At 39.7% G+C, this 19,577-nt stretch overlaps 1 protein-coding gene across 2 annotated transcripts in view; it reads right to left on the bottom strand.

Annotated features, from left to right (window-relative positions):
* The window catches only part of SULF1 (sulfatase 1), a 100,817-nt gene that overhangs the window by 14,574 nt on the left and 66,666 nt on the right, over positions 1 to 19,577 (bottom strand). For both annotated transcript variants that reach the window (XM_069957493.1, XM_069957494.1), the window contains exons 9-14: positions 18,576 to 18,704; positions 17,632 to 17,688; positions 15,225 to 15,354; positions 7,117 to 7,333; positions 2,204 to 2,486; positions 813 to 909 (exon numbers count right to left, since the gene is read on the bottom strand). In XM_069957493.1, the coding sequence (XP_069813594.1) occupies positions 813 to 909; positions 2,204 to 2,486; positions 7,117 to 7,333; positions 15,225 to 15,354; positions 17,632 to 17,688; positions 18,576 to 18,704 (913 nt within the window). The remainder of the gene's footprint in view (positions 1 to 812; positions 910 to 2,203; positions 2,487 to 7,116; positions 7,334 to 15,224; positions 15,355 to 17,631; positions 17,689 to 18,575; positions 18,705 to 19,577) is intronic.

Below are 19,577 nucleotides of genomic sequence, written 5' to 3'. Positions count from 1 at the left end.
AGATTATCGTTAAATCGTTCGAATCTAAACGATAATCGTTAGGTTGAAATGCAGTTAACGATTAACGACCGAACGAGAAATCGTTGATCGCTTTATAAGACCTGGACCTATTTTTATTGTTACTCGTTCGCATTAAATAACACATCGTTCGGTTGCTCGCAATAGATACGAACGCAATAGCGAATAAATAGCGAAGAAAAAAATGATCGCAATTACGATCATAAGTAACGATTATTGTTCCATGGAAATGAGTGAACATTTTCAGGTCTTTTGCAATAGCGGTCGTTTAAGATCGTTAATCGTTACCGATTATGCAAACGATAATCGTCCGGTGGAATAGGGCCTTTATACATTATCTCAGAAAGGGCACCATGCTGAATCTTTGCCCTGGGTATAAAAAAACCTTGTCATCTGCATGGCATAAATGGACATGATGGTGTAATGTGTTTTAATGGATGTAAAATTATCCCATTTCCAATCATTGTGTGAATCTGGCCTAAGACTACATTTACTATAAACAGATTAATTCCAGTCTACGACCACATTAAGCTGTGGAAACAGTGACGTATAATGATACTTTTAAATAAAATGAAGCAGACTAGTGGAAATTTCAGAAGAGTATTTACAAATATAGGGGGAGATTTATGAAAGGGTGCAAATATACACCTGGTGTAAACTGCCCACAGCAACCAATCACAGCTCAGCTTTTATTTTACCAGAGCTGAAAGCTGAGCTGTGATTGGTTGCTGTGGGCAGTTGTATATTTACACCCTTTCATAAATCTCCCCCATAGTCTTTAATAATGACTTTACCTCCTTGTCAATGTAAGCTTTGTGGTCCTTCCAGGCTCTACTTGAATGGTACAGTTCCCTCTCACAATGTACTGTGTCATTGGCAAGGATGTAACATCTATAGAAGACAAACAAGAAAAATAAAGACTATAAGTGCCAAGTGTCACAATGAATATCATCTACCCTCGGCTAGACAGATTGCCCTGGCATTGCAAGATATAAACGTAATATATACTGATCTATAACAATAAACGCCAAAAAGCTTTCGCAACTTAGGCTTAGAGCGGTTTTGCACTGGCAGTGTGGCTGGAATATTCGCGGTGCACCTTAGACTACTTATACTTTAGCTTTGATTTCAGTGTATGGTAAAGAGGTCACCTGTAGTCCAATAGACATAAATATAGGCAGAACCATATAATGAACATGCAGTAACATTGCTTTACTCTCTACATAATAATATGTCGGTGCTATGTAGAGATTATTAATATGACTTTCGGCACCAGTACAAGCCTAAGCTGGTGCACTTTGTCAGTCGTTTCCTATTCTGGCTCAGTCATCTCTCAAGAAAGAACGTTCAAACATCTGTGAATCATTAAAGTTTAGCTCTATAAGACATTGCCTTGAAATCTGCTCGACTAACTTCGGCTAGCGACCAGAACTCCAGGGCTCTTTCGTCAAAGTGAATCATGAATCGAATGTTAACAGCATGGCTTAATTCCTGACACATCAATGACTAAGAACAAAAGCCTCATTCCCGGTTTTAAGCTATATCATGAGCCAAGTTTATGAAAGGTAGAGTTTGACCAAAAACAGTGTGAAGAATGGCACTTTTTAGTTAACCCTATACTCCAAAACTAATGACTAGAGACTTGAGCATGCCTGAGTTCAATCGTTCGGCATTTAAATACCGGTGCTAAAGAAGTTGGATGCAGCCTAAGGGAGTCCTGGAAAACATGGATAAAGCCATAGACTCCTGGACTCCCTAGGGCTGCATCCAACTTCTTCAGCCACCAGGAGAGGTGAGCATTAGGGGCTGGAAGTCCCTGGAACAGGAGCTGCAATGAGACCTATGGGGGACCAGGGCAAATAAGCATTTTGTTTTCTTTTTTTCTGTAGCCCAACATTGTGACATGCTGGAGTACCTTAAGTCTGCATCATATAAACTGTATAAAAAGGACAGAATTTGAATTAAAGTGACAGTGTTGTATCTTCTTTACTATGGTATCTGATACTATGCCTTACTGCCCTCAGAGTGTAAGGTAGGAGAACTGACAGAGCCATTTTCACTGTAGATTTAATTTTGTAATATAATTGGCTCTCAGACTGATACAAATCATTGAACTAAAAGCAAAAGAAATCAGTTAAGACTAACCATATAATAAACATAAAAAAAATAAAAAAATAAAAATTACTTGTGTGTGACTCGAAGAGATTCAGAATTACTGGTTTCCATCACCCCATCAGCCACCATTACATCATCTTCACTTAGGGTTGTGAATGTATTTTCATCCTCTTCTTCTTCTTCTTCCTCCTCATCCTCCTCATTTTCCTCAGCATCCTCTTCAGAGGTGTAATGCCTTTTGATCCGTGAAGCCTGCATATTCTCCTCATCATCCAAACTTATATGATAGATCTTGCCTTCAAATTCCACCAAGGAACGTGCTTGACGTGTGTGAACAAAACGGGGGTTGAATTCTGTAGGGGCAACAACATGTTTTTAAAAAGTTACTTTTTTTTATAGACTTTGAAGTCTGCAAGTACTGTACATGTGCATGTGATAGGAGAACCTATTAACTCAGTATACGTAAGTGTTTTCATAGGCGTTTGATACCTTATACGTTACCATATTTTTATAGCCATTTTTGCCCAGGTGGCACCCAATATTAAAATGTATATAAACACACTGAATAAATTTGTCTTCTTAGCACAGTATAAGATTGCAAACACAGATGTACTAAGAGAGACTGGCCTACTAAATTTCAAACTTGGCAAATATATTGCAACATTCTGTCCTTTTTTCAGTAGGAACAGCAGCTCTGAGGGCACAAACAGCTGCACTAAACAGTGAAATACTATGCAGAATAAAAGAGGAAAAAGGTTAAGGAGCAAGTGTAAACAAAGTACATTGAAGACAATAGTATGAGGAGTCCTAATAAGTAACGGAACAAACATGGCCCAAAAGGCAAAAAGGCCAGGATTGGCTGCAATGGTGACATGGCTACAAAGGTGCATCATCACTACAGCAAAAAGTACAGCAGGTGAGCTGTGGTTCTTTTACTTTTTAAATTAAAATTTCTACAAGTTGGCAAATTTCTAAAACCGCAAAGAAAACTGCTTTATCTTGCAGAATATAATTGCTGATTTGCTTTTCTGCAAATCTGTGTCCTCAAGAAAAGAAAATAGGGGGTTATATATTGACTAGGCTTGTTTTAATAAACATTGCATACATCAATAGTAAAAACAAATGTAATAAATGTTTTCTGTAAAAAACATCAGACTCCATTCCTGCCCTGTTTATTCACTGGTCTAAACTCCTCAAATCTGTCTTGAGACAAAAGAGACAGCTCACTGAGATCAGTTACATGCTGTCTATAGTGGTCGAGGAAGAGGAGAGGGAGTGACTAAAGGCAGCTTAAATCAAAGAGAGACTAGAGGAATTCAAAGTAGCATTATCAATCATTCGAGTCCATGAGTCACAGCTTAGACTACTCAGTACTACTCTATATTGTCTTCCATGCTCCTTTAGCTTCAGAGGAAAACATGTGTATGGGAGTCATCATAGAGGCTATGCCACACCAACCAGGTCAGGGAAAAATACCATATACAAGTATATAATGTCTAGAACTAGCTCTGCTCCTCATGTATACACACAGATGACAGCTTATCCTAAAAAGTGACCCAAAACCACCGGAACACTATAAACTATTTATAGGATCATAAAGAAGCATTTAGTACATTTGAAACATAAAATAGGGCTTTTTTTCAATCAGTAAGCAAAGAAAATGTATTTAAAAAATGTCCTCCTATAATAAACTTCTATGTATTCGGCCACAATATTGCCAATTCCTATTACTAACCATGTTTAACTATTATACAATATATAAAATGTATGGCGTACATGGCTCCTCTATTGAAGCAACCTGTTTTGCTCCAGGGCATTACAGATTCATGTACAGTCCTGCTGTCTACCTACAAAGTGTAACCTAGAACATATGTTTGCCTTTCATTAAGCAGGTCAACCTTTGTCCCTATCAGTGCCCTGAACATCACAAGGGGCAATAGCACTAATTGGAAAATAGCCTCTATAAAACACAGTTCTGGTGATTTATGGTAATCAGCCTTAAAGGGGTTATCCAGTGCTACAAAAACATGGCCACTTTCTTCCAGAGACAGCCCCACTCTTGTCTCCAGATCAGGTGCGGTTTGTAATTAAGCTCCATTCATTTCAATGAAACCGAGCTGCAAACTCCACCCAAACTGGAGACAAGAGTGGGGCTGTCTCTGGAAGAAAGTGTCCATGTTTTTGTAGCACTGGATAGCCCCTTTAAAAGAAAGACAAACACCAGAAAAGGAGCAGTGAAATCCATAGGTTAGTGTAAATCAGAAGCCAAATTTTAGTGTTGAAAATCACCTTTAGGCTATGTTCACACGTTTGCTTTTCCTCTCCGTTTTTGAAAAGAAAAAATGACGTCCGTCATTTCGTTGTTTGGCCACCTGTCAGTACAATGATGGCTGTTGGTACATTTTTCTAGTTTAGATGAGCTAATTGGCCTTTGGGTTTGTCTTTAATTAAAAAGTCTATTAAATTTAATTGTAAAGACAGTAAAGGATGGTGGAAAATGAAAAACTGTGTGTGAACTAAAAAAACAACGTCCGCTGTTTGCAAAAGACGTCCAAAAATAATTGCCATGCTCATCATTTTGATGTCCACGCAGCCAACATCCTTTTTATACACTGTATGCATTGCTCGACATGCAACGCATTAAAGTCGATTAAATTGCGGCAATAACTGGCGTCTTTTTAAATAGAAAAGGCACACGTCAATTCTCTTTTTTTAACGTTGTGTGAACATTGCCTTAGGGTATGTTCGCAGACAGTTTTTAAACGGACGTTATTTGGTACTCAAAATAACGGTCATTATATAACATACTTTGGGGGCACTCATTGCAATGACGGTCGTTGGTACAAGTTTAGATCGAATGATGGCCACATTCAACACCCTTTTGGGCGTTACTATTGTTAAAGAATATTGTTGAAAAGACGATAAAAGGGCAGCCCAATATTTTTTTTGTGTGTGAACAACAAAAAATAACATCTGTTGCTCGCTAAATAACGTCCGCCAATAAATGTCCTGAACATTAATTTAACGGCCGCTGCAAACAGTGATCTTTATTCTATGCATTGTGTGAACTAACGGCTGTTGCTTCCATAGACTTCAATCGAAATCATTGAAGAATGAAAATAACGGCTGTTATTTTGAGTATCAAATTATGGTCGTTATTTAACTAAAAAAGACAGGGTGTGAAAACGGCCATCATTGTGATCACAAAGTTCTTTTACATAAAGCTCAACATTTCTTTCCCATTACGTAAAACTCCACTAGGGGGCGCTCCAGCTTAGTAAGTGCTGAATCCCACTCGGTTCGTTTGACTTTATCCCTTCATTAATTCCAGATTTAATTAATTTAAGTCAATAATTCTTGCCGAGTGGTGATTATGGATTTTCGGAGAAGTTTTTTTTACAGGGTTTAAAAAAAAGTAACTTTGAGATTTGGTAATAAAATAAGAATGACGGAAATGAGGCTTATTTTTCACACTAATACATCTATAAAAAAATTTTTTATTAGAAACCCAAAGACGATCTTGACTCCTTATAACAAAAGAAGTGTTTATGTAACAAGTGCATTTACGTCCACATACAGCGACTTTACCTTGTAGTAGGAATTATGATGGTTTGTGCACATGGCTGGGAAAGAAGTCAGCACTGTATTAGTACTAGGAGATTCATATTTCAGGCTTTGTATATACTGGTTTTATAGCTTCTGTTTTTATAAGACCCGTGATGCCTTTCTTAGGATCTGTCATAATTTGTTAATATATTTTATAGATCCATTGTGATCTGACGTCTTAAACAAGACCTAATATGCTTTTTAATGTTATGTTGTTCTGATTCGTTTTTTTTAGTATATTGTTATAGCGGTTGGAGCACAGTTTTTTTCTGATAGAGTTTTCCAACTCTCCAAGCAAACACTAAAATGAAAAAAGATGGAATATATGTATTTTTTAATCCGGCTATAGGGAGCGGAGAAGGTTACTGCATACTGGTTTATTAGTTCAGTGCATAAACAATAGTTTTCTCTAGATTGAGGCAATGTGGTGTATAGTGGTAATGCACAATTCACATCTAAAACCATGGTTTCAGAAACTGACGGACTTGTAAGATACAGTATCCATATTATAGAATGTGGTGAGTTACTCTGAAATATGAGAAAGATATTACACTGGGTTCCCGCTGCCATCAGGTGGTACATTGGAGGTATATGTCGGAATACCCACATAATGGCATAAGGTAAAGGTATAATATGGTATGCTCATGTAGAAGACTACGTAAGATCCATTACATTCAGTAGGCAAGCCACTTGTATGCCATGCCATATCTTTTTCCAGTAACCAGACATACAGTATATATGTTATGTTATGCTTACTTAAAAGGGGAAAAAATGAAATAAAAGAAAATCATTGTCATACAAATGTGTAAATGACTTATATTAAAAAAGCTCAAGCCTCCCAGTACTTATCAGTTGCTGTATGTCCTACAGGAAGTGGTGTATTATTTCCAGTCTGACATAGTGCTCTCTGCTGCCACCTCTGTCCATGTCAGGAGCTGTCCAGAGCAGCAGAGGTTTCTTATGGGGATTTGCTACTGCTCTGGATAGTTCCTGGCATGAACAGAGGCGGTAGAATAGAGCACAGTATGGAACTGGAAAGAATACACATCTTCCTGCAGGACATACAGCAGCTGATAAGTACTGGTAGCCATGAGATTTTCAGAATAGAGGTAATTTACAAATCTGTATAACTTTCTGAATTTTTTTGTCAATAGAGTAGCCCTTTAAGGACGGTAAATTATCCAATTTCTTCTCAATAACAATCACTCATACCAGAATGCATCTGCTTGGCATTAGTCTATGTTATCAGATACAAAACTCCTATGCTGTGATACATAAAAAAAAAATAGGTTTCTAAATGGACTAGACTGTAATGGAGATGTGATTATCTCTTAAGAACTCTGACTCGCCTACTTGAGGAATCATCTGGTTACTTACTTTTAGAATTGGAAGATCTCAAGAAAATCCTCTGTTTTTTCCTCTGGCTCTTACTTGTCCTATAATCAGTATCTGGGCAGATACAGTCTTTGTGTTTGCTCCCGTAGCCCCTTGAGTTTATGCTTCGTGTTCTCTTCCTTAGTGATAAAACATCTGTGGATCCTTTACACTTATGAATCCGTAGTTTTCCAGACATATCTTCTATACACTGCCACTTCTGAGAAGAAATCACAAGCAGAGGAAACGCGGTTAGCAGATATTGTCAATGGAAATGATACCACCCCACCCTCCGCTCCGATAGTACCATGATCGGACGTGCCAAGTGGAAATTGTAGGCAGAAGGAATGAATAATATCCGTCCAGTTCGTATCTACTATAAAACTGCCAGTATTGTAAAAACTGACTATTAATCCCCAAAGAATTGCCCAACCCTAATCCTTATGTAAAAATAAGATACAACTTTGGAGGTTGGATTGGAAACACATTTCTATTATCATGAAATAAGCATTGAAGTCTTCTGTACTCTAAAAAATTATTGGGCCATGTACAAGGCCTAGTAAACGAGGGCCGATCTAGCAGATCGGCGCTCGTTTACAATATTGATCGGGCCTTCATCGGCCCATGTAATTGTTCCCTCAGTAACTTTCATTTCAGGGCCATTTTTCTGAAAACATTAAATATCAACAGTACAAGCGATTTTAAGAAACTCTGTAATAGGTTTTATGTACTAAAAGAGTTTCCTTCTGGACTGAAAAAGCAATCTCCCAGCCTCCCCCTCACATCAAATGAAGCAGGATTTCTGTGTCCATTATGTGGCTATGGAGAGGGGAGGGGCTGTTAGGAGTGACTGAGCACGGAGCAGTCTTGCACAGCACAACACCCTGCAATCTTCTCTCAGTAAGTTCCTAGATAAGCACTGACCTTTCTGACCCCAGAATCCTGCGTTTTAGGTGCCCAAAGAGTCTACAAACAGCTGACCTTCATGTCACCTCTTCCTGCTCCCTCATCTCCCTCAGCCCCTCCCCCCTTCATAGGCTTACAATGGAGAGAGCAGAGCCCGTCTTCACTGGCTTCTCTGTAATGAAGACGTGTTTGCCTGATAATGCACAGATAAGAAGTCAGGGGGGGAGGCTGGGAGATTGCTTCTTGAGTACAGAAGGAGGCTTTTTTGGCTGATAAAACCTATTACAGAGTTTCTTAAAATCGCTTATACTACTGATTTCTGCAATAAAAAAAAATATGACAGTTACACTTTAAGCAGTGTCCAGCCGATGTACGGTATACAGGCCAACGGTCATACAGGTATACAGGAGCCATCTGTGTGATCTAAGTCGGAGACACAGAGATCCACAGAGATATATATATATATACATACACACACACACACACACACACACACACACACACACACATATATATATACACAAAACACAAACAACAACAAAAGCTATAAGTGAAAATGTCACCACTGGGATGATATGGTTGTATGGTATGTAGTACTATTCTGCACTTCTACTATTTTCCTACATAGACATTGGGATGTTAGGGTGGGAATCTCAGTTTACTATACACTAGACCAGATGAAGTATCTTTTCAGCCTCAGTATTGTGTTACCTCCTTCAGATCAACTGTCGGGCAGCCATGATATATTTATGACCACTGTTTAGCACAGGAACAGTCAACTCAACAGCTGATCCATTTCCGTGATGGACGCTTTAACATGCCCGACATTCTGTCTGCTGAGAATCGGTTACTAATGACATCTTTTATTCTCCATTTTACAAGAGGTCGGTGGCAGCTGATGCAAAAGAAAACACACACTTTCTGGAAGCCGAGTAATTAAATCGATGCGGTTCTCAAAAATGTACAGTGTCAAGTAAATAGATGTCTGCTGGACAGTGGTGAAAATGAGTCAGCATGGGATCTTCATGCCTCATCCGTACATACACCTCAAAAGGGGGGTTAACTGGCAGTAAACAGGAAGCGGTCCGTCTTATCTAAACTTAACCCAGCTCTGGGAATGACGCAGAGTGAGTTTTTGTATAACAGTTTATTAAAGGAAAGTGAACTATTCACAACACAAGGAAAACTTCTGCCAATAGTCAAGAAATTAATATTCACATCCTTTTATTTATTGAGCTCCAGTAATAGTTAGAACACAATGTCAATGGAACAGCTGTCAGGACGATATGTAACAATTTGACCTTATGTCACACGCGTTCTCATATAAAGGAAACCATAGTCATGGCTACACATGTGTTTTACCTAATTTGTCCCTGTCACATCCATCTTGATCCCAACGGGACAGCTCCCTTTATCCTAAAAATGCATTCCAATTTCACTGACAGACGTGAACAGGACACCCATGTCTAGGAGAATGTTTTTCCCTAGATTATAAATCTTGACTTTACACAAACATATATCCATATATTCCATATGGATATCGATTTAGGAGGTATTTTTCATATATATCTTAGAAGATTGTTATCTAACACAAACTCCTTATATTGATGGGAATACAGTCAGAGCCCGACAACTTTGCCTGAAAGTACAATGACTCCGAAATATACTCTTATTGAATAGCAACTTTTGCTAATTAAATTCCTTAAAAGCATTTAATAAAAAAACAAAAAACAACTTTTGATATTTGAGAAATATCAAAAGGTTTTCAGCGGGTGGAGTCAGAGTGTTTAGACTGTGACCAATCGGGAAAACAAGCCAGGAGAAGTACAGTATATGTTTAGTACGTTCACTCCCGGCATTGTGTACCTGACCTGGATGGACACCCAGTCAAGTCTATAGGGCCATCCAGGTCTCATAGATAAGAACACTTGGTCTAAACACTCAGACCCAGACCAATAAAAACGGAGCTGCAGTCGCTCCGAGTAATAATAGGAGCAGCAGGCTGCCACTATCTTCTATAGGCCCCTCCTGCAGCTCTCTGTGCCCTCCCTCCCCCGCACTTGGTCACTGTCGGTGCATGTAATTGCGTCAGCAGTGAGAAGGGAACGAGAAGCAAGCTTATTACCCAGCAGTGTTTATCTAAAGGAAGAAATAAAATCCCATGAGGTAGAATGCAATTTTCTTTTAACTCCAAATCGGAATAGACCCTTGAGTCAACGACCTTTCTCCAAATTCTAGAATCCAGAATGTGCAGTAGGCCAGGTATACCTCTGAGCTTAATGTAGTTGGAAATCTCAGCCCCATTATAGCGGTTTTAGTCAATTGTTTCCTTTCTTGGTTAATTTATTACTTTCTTTTCTTGGCTCCGTGTCCTCCCAAGGGTGTACTTTTAGTTTAGTTATATATAATAGCATCTAAGTACAGTAAAGGAAATAGGACCGAGTGTCGTAGAACATAGAAATTACCACGTATACACTAACCCCACCATCCCCATAAAAGCTTTTCATATACTGTCTCACCCCACATGCTAGGATTTCTTTTTATTTTACCGCAATTAGTTATGCATACAAATCAGGCATGACCTTACTTGTTTTTTTACAATCTAGTAATGGAGTCATGTGACCTATTTCAACTGCAACTTTAAAGGCTGTAGTAAATGAGCGGTGCTGTAAACGAGTGATGATCTAAGAGACTGGCGCTCACTTACAGAGTTTATCCACTAGATTGTTCTTGTAGCCCTTTGCTTATAATCCGCCAGCCGCACATTTCTATAATACAAGAAGATGTAACAGAACAAAAAAACAAAAACAAAAAAAAGTATTGTTTCTATTTTCTTTTTTTTTACTATTATACTGTTGTCATTTTTTTATACATTGTTATGAGGGCATCCATCTTGCCTGAGTTGTATATAGCAAGCCTCATGGACATAGGCAGCAATAGACATGAATGGGAAAAGGTGAGTGCAGGCCCCCAGGCAAGCTTGGGCCCCCAACCCACTGTAACTATGGCAGCAGTAGTGTGGTGCTCATAGATATGAGATAGATTTTGTTGCACATCAAATCAGAACTGTAGCCAGGAGACAATATACCACTGAAAGTATAAGTCTGTTTGGGTGGCCATGGGCCCCCAGGAGCTCAGGGCCCCAGATCACCACCCAAAACAGACCTATTATAATCCGCTACTTGGTGGGTGAGGTCAGTGACCCTAGCAAAAAAGGGGGAGGCTGAGCTGTGAGCTTCCTATATTTTATCATCTATCTACCGGCATCACCTTTCACTGTAATATTGTAGACATCACTTTCCAGTAGCCTCCCTCTTATCATCCTAGACGGAATACGAAGTCTCAGTTTAGTTTTAGGCTTAGTGGTAAGACTGGATACAGCAAAAATTCATATTGATTGTAAAATTTATAAAAAGCACCAAAAAAATCTTACAAAAAATATGTTTAAACATAAAAAAATAAAAACTTGATTTGAACAAAAGTTCATCTTCTGATGACACATTCCCTTTAAGATTTGAAATGGCAGAAATCTAACAAACACATGGTTGGTTATTTTTTATTAAAAAGCAAAAAGCTGGGATCGTACAGGGTACAAAGTGTAAAACGAGCTCATGTGTTCACCGTACTTTATACTTTTTTTGTACTTTATTCGGTAGCAGCTATAGAGAGGCAGTGAACTGATCAGAGACAGTCTCTCCCTTGTGGGATAAATCACAGTTGTGATAATACCGGAATATTTGTCTGGTATTTGACTGTCAGTATCTGCTTCAACATCTGACACCTCCACCTCTCAATCCCAGACGTGTGTGGTTTTATGCAGAATCCACAGCTGGCCATAGACTGGAAGTTTACAAATGTATGGTTGGAAAGATGTTTATTTTATGAGAAAATCAGATGGCTGAGCCAAACCAGACTGCATTAGTTTTTGTCAGAATTGTTAGAAAGACCACGTTTCTCTTCAGGATGGAAACTCTACTTAGACTGCAAGCTTTGTGTAAAATCCAGAAAACCAATACAGCGTAGCAGAGCAAAGCTAGAAAGTCTCCTTGTGCCAGTGTTCTGGTTTTATTGCACTTAAAATTGGTTGGTGCTGAACATATATTTTTGTTGCCCAGCCATTTTTCTTGACCCCTTCTTTTAGTTCACCATGGTATTTTTATGGTGCATTTGTCTGAAACTTTTAATTATTATCCATTGTTTGAAATTCAATCTGTTAAATCCGTATTACCCTGGTAGACACTAGGATAAATCTACCGCTTAGAAGAGTCTTTAGACTATAACTCTAACTAAAGCCAGAAGCAAAATGTTCCGTTTTCTTGCAGTGCCACCAAAGGAGGTATGATGTATTATACATTTCCCAGTGAGATCAATGGGAAGGCCTGGATATGCCCAGTCTTCCCGAGTGAGACTTACTATATGTGGCTACTCTCTAATTAATAGTTATAGGGGTTGTTTGGAGGACAAAAATAGTATTAATAATCAAATTTTGGGGAAATTTAAAATAAATTGGTAAAACTTACCTACCCATAGCCCCCACATCAACGCTTCTGGTTCCCGCATGTCACATCTACGTCCTGGGTTCTGGTGACATGTCTTTGTCTCAGCTGAACACTGGCCACAGACCTGTCCCACCTCGATCAGTGATTGGCTAAGTGGGCACTTTCAGATTGGATGATGTTTCAGCAGGAACCAAGTAGTAGTGGCAGTAGTGGCACCAGGAGTGATGGCGCAGCAGTTGTGGGGTGTCAGGGCAGTTAAAGATAGAATCAGCTGACATGCACAATGTCGGCTGATGTTTTTTTTTTCATTGAAAGTTCAATGATGAGGGTAGCAGCGGTCTGCTGTCGTCTCTCCGTGTAATAGGAGCGGCAGCAGCAGCCCGCCGTTATTTTCCATGGGCTGCCCGACAAGCTAGCGATCACCCGGGCAGCCCCCCAGCAGCTCCCTGCCCCCCCCCCCCCGCGGCTCTCACTCGCGGCGGCAGCGAACGAGAAGCAAGCGAGCGCTGACCTGACAGGGCTTTAGACAGTGGAGCACATAGAGACCATACTCCATACCCCATAAAGAGGGGTTTTCTTTCCTTTCCTGGCGTAGATTTGCACAGGTGACTTTATGAGCAGCTAATATATCTCACAATGGCCATATAAGTCTCATGGACTGCCCATAAAGAGATACACACACTACATATATTAATACTAGGAATTTTAGACTTTACTGTAAAGGTATTGTATCCAGAATAATGTGCCAGTGCTTATACAGTAAGACTCAGTCAGCAGGTGGAGGGCAAAAACAATCCTTAGAGGAAACCTGGGCTCAGCAGCCTACAGGTTTATGAAGAAACTGCTCGCTGTGCACTTTTACAGAGATTAACAACTAATCATTTGTGTAGCAAGTAGGAAATTCTTTGCTGGGAGATTTGGGATCTGCAATAAGCTTACGATTGGCCACTGGAATGCAATCCTATGTTAATCTGCACAAGAATTTATAAGAACAAGGATAAGTTAGACATATTAATAATGGTATATGTCAGAAATTACAACAATCTGAAATTAGATGCCACTGTTAGCAACTCTTTTCAATAAGTGTTATTCACTAGAGGTTACATTTCCGAACATAGATTGTTCCAAGATCAAAAGAACAAGCACGAAGGGGCCTTATACCGAAAATCATTATCTGTAATGTTTTCAGAGAAGAATGAAGAAATCTAATGAGAATGTCGTTTTGTAATGTAACAATCCTGGTACAGGACAAGTATCTACCAAAGTGGGCAACCATTGGTTTACATGGTCATTTGCAGACAGGAGCTCCTTCGGTAATGGAGCCGGTTTGTTTATTTGTGCATTGACAGCAAATGAGTAGCATAGTAGCATCTTTCTGCACATTGATTTTCCTAATATGAACTTTCTTTCTTGTATTGTAAATACGTATTAAAAACTAATTACAACAAAGCACCCAACATGTTTATATGCCATAGTCCTGTGCCCATGTGGTCTTTAACCCCTTAGAGTGTTCTGTTTAGAATAAGAATTCTTAGGAGGCCCCGTTTGGTTCTGGCTTTGCCACCATACCCAAAGCACTGGTCGCTCATTTCCATAAAGGCAGCCTTATCATCTCATTTTCATGTTTGCCAGCGTTGCAGCCATTGTGCACTTTTACAACTGATAGTAAAGAGGAATAAAGGCCATACACCTTCAATAGCCATCTTTCCTGACCACCCGATGAGCATCAAAGTCTGTTGAACGTTCATTTTAAAGCCCCAGCCAAATTGCCTTTGTTTATCTTGTCTAGAACAATAGGGTCAGACAGCTAAAATCCTAAATTTCTAATCCTTCTCTCCTGTGCCATATACTTTAGACAGCCAGCCAGCCAAACTTGCTGAAGTTGGACGGTTCTTTCAACTTTTGTCTGAATTGTATGGACACCTAAATGGTTGTCTAGGGAGCCAAATCTGGCTGATACTCTCTGCTCCCCAGCTTTTACTTCCTCTCTTCCCACACCTCAGAACTATACTTTCCAAGATGGGAGGGGGCAGGTATATATCCCGATTATCATGTGTTGGCCAAACCACACTCGTACGTGATGTCTCTATGTGCACCTGGTTTCTTACATACTAATGAACCCAATAGCAGTTGACTGGGCTGACTCCATGATATATATGCCCTTCACCCTGTGTATCTGCAAAACCACTTACTAGCAGCTACAGCCAGTCGGGTGAGTTTATCCTACTCTGCAAGTAGTGTGCATAAAACAGGTTGGTGTAGAGTAGACGTTCTAGTATGGTCTCTTTTCATGTAGCAGAACCATGTTTTGACCTTTTAACTACCCTTTGGAGTAACATTTATCATGACTTCCGCAGAACTTAATACATACACTGCAAATGGCTACCCGGTGAATGTCAAATGAGTGACCTTCTCTAAAGTTTGTCTAAGTAGTTATTATCCATCATTTATGCCAGATACTTTTTAACAACAGTCCTCCAGACTCACAATCAATCTAATGTCCAAAGTACACGCTTTGACTTATTTCATGGGAAGTTCTTTCTACTAGACTACCTGAAGGAATTCATGAGGCCATGACAAGAACATGTGCATATATACATATGTATATTACCCCATTGTTATATAAGAAATATTTCATTTTTCCATTATACACCCTCATGATTGCCAACAAGTAAAGGGAGTGAAAATGAAGAATGTTCTCCTTACCTGGCCCGGCTGCTCACACGCAGTCTGGTATCGAGCCTGCTGGCACAACTCCTTCACACGCTCATACTTTGGCAAGTGATTCGACTGGGGAGTTGACTTGTTTGGTTCTTCTTTCTTTCTGATAAACTTTCTGTTAAGTTGAAAAGAAAACAATAGTTAAAAATAAAAAAAAGCTTGGGTGAATGAGTTACAGGGAACTTACAAGGCTCCTGTATACAGCACCCAGATGTGCTAGGCATGTTACACAATATGGCAGAACAGGGTGTGTGTATGGAACAGTCTCATAATGACAGTCCCTATACACATGAACAACAAGAAAGTCCAACAGCATCCAATCTTCCAAAAAGCCTTCAAAACTTTGTTGTGCTCACAAGCAATACGACATTTCGACTCACAATGAGTCCCTATACACATGTCCTGCTAGGGCGTATTGACATCATAGCAAGGACCTGGCAAATCTATGCATCACAATAATTTCTATGTATTTATCTGTATTCTCACTCGCGTGGACCTCATTTTAAGACATTTAACACATCAATGAAATTTGATGGGGAAAAGAACTGCCTTTTTGAATTAATTAAATTCAGTTTAATTTAAAGCAAATGTACCACCAGGTAGATTGCTTTGTTTTTTTTACATTAACAGATCCCCCGGTTGTGCGGACCTTTTTTGAACCGCCGCCTGGTTCCCAAGCTCAGCTCCAGTGTATTCCCGACCATGGGCCCATCCTGGAGCACTGGGGCAGGCCCGCTGGCCCCCAGTATGGCGAACCCCCCTCCCTCTGTAACGTGGTTTCATTAGAATCAATAGAGCCACGTCACAGAGGGGGGAGGAGATTGTCACACTGGGGGCTGAACGGCCGGTGCTTGGGAATAGACCAGTGCCATGCGCGGGAACCTGGCGGCAGTTCAAAAAATGGACTGCGCCAGTGCAGTTACTGTAAGAAACCCGAAGCCATGTACCGGGTTGGTTATGCAGAATTAGACAAACATAGCTGCACCTCTCCTGTCCTCAGTTTGGGTGTGGGTTTTTCAGCTCAGTGAATGGAACAGAGTCATAATACCATATATAACCTGAGGACAGACATGGTGCTGTTTTTGAAAGAAAGCACCTACATTTTTTGAATCCTGGATAAGCCCTTTAAGTGCATGGGTCTTGTTTTGGTATAACTGTGATTTGCTACAGCCCCCATTTTAGCAATGTCTGAAAGAATATCTAAAAAGGGCTGAGACTCATTTTGCTTAAAATATGTATTTTCTTTAAAGCCAGTGTGTAAAAATAATCCTTTGAATGGATGGAATATAAGTGTATGTGAAGGATGACGACCCCTTTGGAACCATAACCATGAGAATGTTTGTTTGTCAAGGAGACCAAATGTTTCTCTATGGACCTGCAGGGTAGGGGCCTACCGATCACGTTGAGCCTGTATTTATAGACATCATTGTGTGATTATATCCAAGGGAAGGGCGGTAAAAGTGGTAACTAAGATATTAAACTAAACCTAAAGCAATGCTGGCATATGCCCAGATTGTATTTCTGTGTTAAGTTTTGGCACTGCGAATGGAATTACATCAATTACATATTCTGCTTTCTCCACCTTAATGTGCAACATTTATTTATCTGACAACAACATCTGTATCGTGGTGATGGTGAATTAAATAGCCTCAGTCTGTACAGAATACAGATTATCTTAAAGTGAACATACCATCAGGTACATTGTTTTAAATTTTCTTCATGAGTGGATGAGTGCTGGTGCAGGGATGCTGATGCCGTGGTCCTTTTTTTTAACTGATTCCTGCACATAGCGCCAGTCTTTTCCCAGGCGCTGGCCCAGCATGAAGCACTGGGGGCGAGCCAGTCGGTCCCCAGTGTGCCGAAACCCCCTCCCCTCTGTGACAAAGGGAAGGGGAGATTGTCATACTGGGAGGGCTGCCCCCAAAGCTTCATGCTGGGCCGGTGTCCGGGAATAGACTTGCATGGTATGTGGGAACCCGGTGCTAGTTAAAAAAAGGACCCGACCCCCGGCATCTCCAAGCCAGCGCTCATCCACTTATGTAAAAAATTTAAAGCAATGTAACTGATGATACATTTGCTTTAATGAACTAAAGAAAAATTCTAGTACTTATACCTGCAGAATTTTCTATTGATTAGAGTCAAGGGATCCCCTGGTATTTGCTATATTCTGTTTATTAGCCGATCTAATCATATGTAGTTGATCCATAGTTGGAATGTGATGTTCAGTGTTACCCGCCCCGACCATGCATAGCACAGACAGAGAAGAAGAAAGGAGATGAACGCTACAGGCTGAACTTGTGCCAAATGTACTATTACTTCATGACACATGTTTATATTGCTCAGACATGTTAGATGAATTTCAGTCATTGCATAAAAATAAATACATCCTTACCCCCGTTCCACCAGGAATGTATCTCTCCAGATCTTGGGTTTTTTATTTGTCCGAAATCTAAAAGATAAAGATAAAAGACAGGATTGTAGGGATAAGAACTAGTTCTCCACAATGTATATACACTGTATTTAGGCCAGAAATTATACTAATGCATTATGAAATGTTCTTCTACAGCAAAGTAGGTTAAAAGTTTTTTTGTAGGGACACCACCTCAAATACATGGCACAAGAAAGCGATCTTCCTTCTGGACAAGCATTACTTTGTGTAAGGTTATGCAATGCACCACCAAGGCATTTAAAAAAAAAAAATAAAGATATTCAGCATTGTGAAACTGCACACTTCTCCTGGCCTAAAGGGTTATCCAGGATTAGAAAAAACACAGCTATTTTCTTGCAAAAACCTGTCCTCAGGTTGTGTGTAGAATTACAATTCAGCTCCATTAACTTCAATGGAACTTAGTTGTAAAATAATAATCAACCTGAGTGCAAAAGTGGTGCTGTTTCTGGAAGGTAAACACCCATGTTTTTAGAAGCCTGGATAACCCCCTCAGTTCTCAGTGTGCAGAGTCTCTTCACCTAATATCCTATTCTTGCACCTATTGCACTTTAGAGTGCCACAGCGCCTTCTGTACCGTTTATAAGACACAAACATCACAAGGTAGCTGGGGGCTATCTTTTTGCATTAGGGCCCAGGTGTTCTGCTTAAAGCGAATGTACCATCAGGTACATTAAATTTAAGAGTTGCACATGAACAGAATGGCTCCGGCATGGAGAAGCCGGTGCCACAGTCCTTTTTTTGAACTGCGGCCCGGTCCCCAGCATACCCGCGCCGGCGCTGTTCTATTTATGTGCAACACTTAAAGCGAATGTACCTGATGGTACATTTGCTTTAATCTACTGAGCCCTTTATCATGGACGTACATATTAAACTTAAAAAAAATCTACCTATTTCCTGGTCTCTCTATATCCATTAAAGAAAGGACAGACTTTCCATCCATGTCTGGAGGAGTATCCAATCCTGCAATATCCAAAATAGTGGGGGCAATATCCAAATTGAGGACAATCTGAGGCACACTGCAGAAACAGAACAAAAATTAGGTATATTATTAAAATATAGTTATATATAGAGTTGATACAGTTGAAATAAGTTGAAATTATGTCCAACCTACAGTAAAACTTTTATATGTTGATCCAGAAGAAGGCAAAAGACCGTTTCTAGAGTAACATTTTCCTACTGACTCCAAATTTGACAATCGGAGTAAATCCCCGGATCAATGCCTCCTCTCCAGAAATTCAGCAACCGTCATTTTTATTATTGCATTATATTAGGAAAAGCATCCCAGGACCCTCTTGAACTTGTTCAATGAATCAACCATCACATGCTGCAATATTCTTTTTAAGCAGTCATTTTTATAACGCTGTTCTATTATAACCAGAAGGCTAATATATCAATACATGTTCTGGTTTCTTGTCCTATGAACATCTGGAATCAATGTAAACAAAGCCCCCATGGAATATATCTTATATACAGTATGCTGGGTTCATCAGGGCTTTAGTATATAAGTGGATAATTTGTTAAGGAACACTGGGCCAAGAAGGCTATAAAGATAAAAATGGAAGCAATCACCTCCATGACTTCTTATCTCGAAGGAAACAATGTGAGTAAATAGGAGAAAGCCATGAAGTGTGTAGAATGTGTAACCCAACAGATGTTTTATTGCCGTCGGGTCCTGATTAAGTTCTCGGGATCTTACAAGAAATATCTATGCAAACCTTAAAGACTCCAGTCAACACAAGCCCTCTTTTATATTAGAGGGATTTGTAGATGTTCCCATAGTAAATGTTATGTGTTCCTGAGACCACAAATGATATAGAATTAGTAAAGTTTTGTCTCAGCCAGAGACAGAAGAAACAAACAGAATCCTCAGTAGGCTTGTGTTAGGCACA

This window comes from Dendropsophus ebraccatus, chromosome 2, assembly GCF_027789765.1.
Source record: "Dendropsophus ebraccatus isolate aDenEbr1 chromosome 2, aDenEbr1.pat, whole genome shotgun sequence".
Lineage (NCBI taxonomy): Eukaryota > Metazoa > Chordata > Amphibia > Anura > Hylidae > Dendropsophus > Dendropsophus ebraccatus.
Note: the sequence above shows the minus strand (reverse complement) of the source record. Positions and strands in the feature narration are given on the sequence as shown.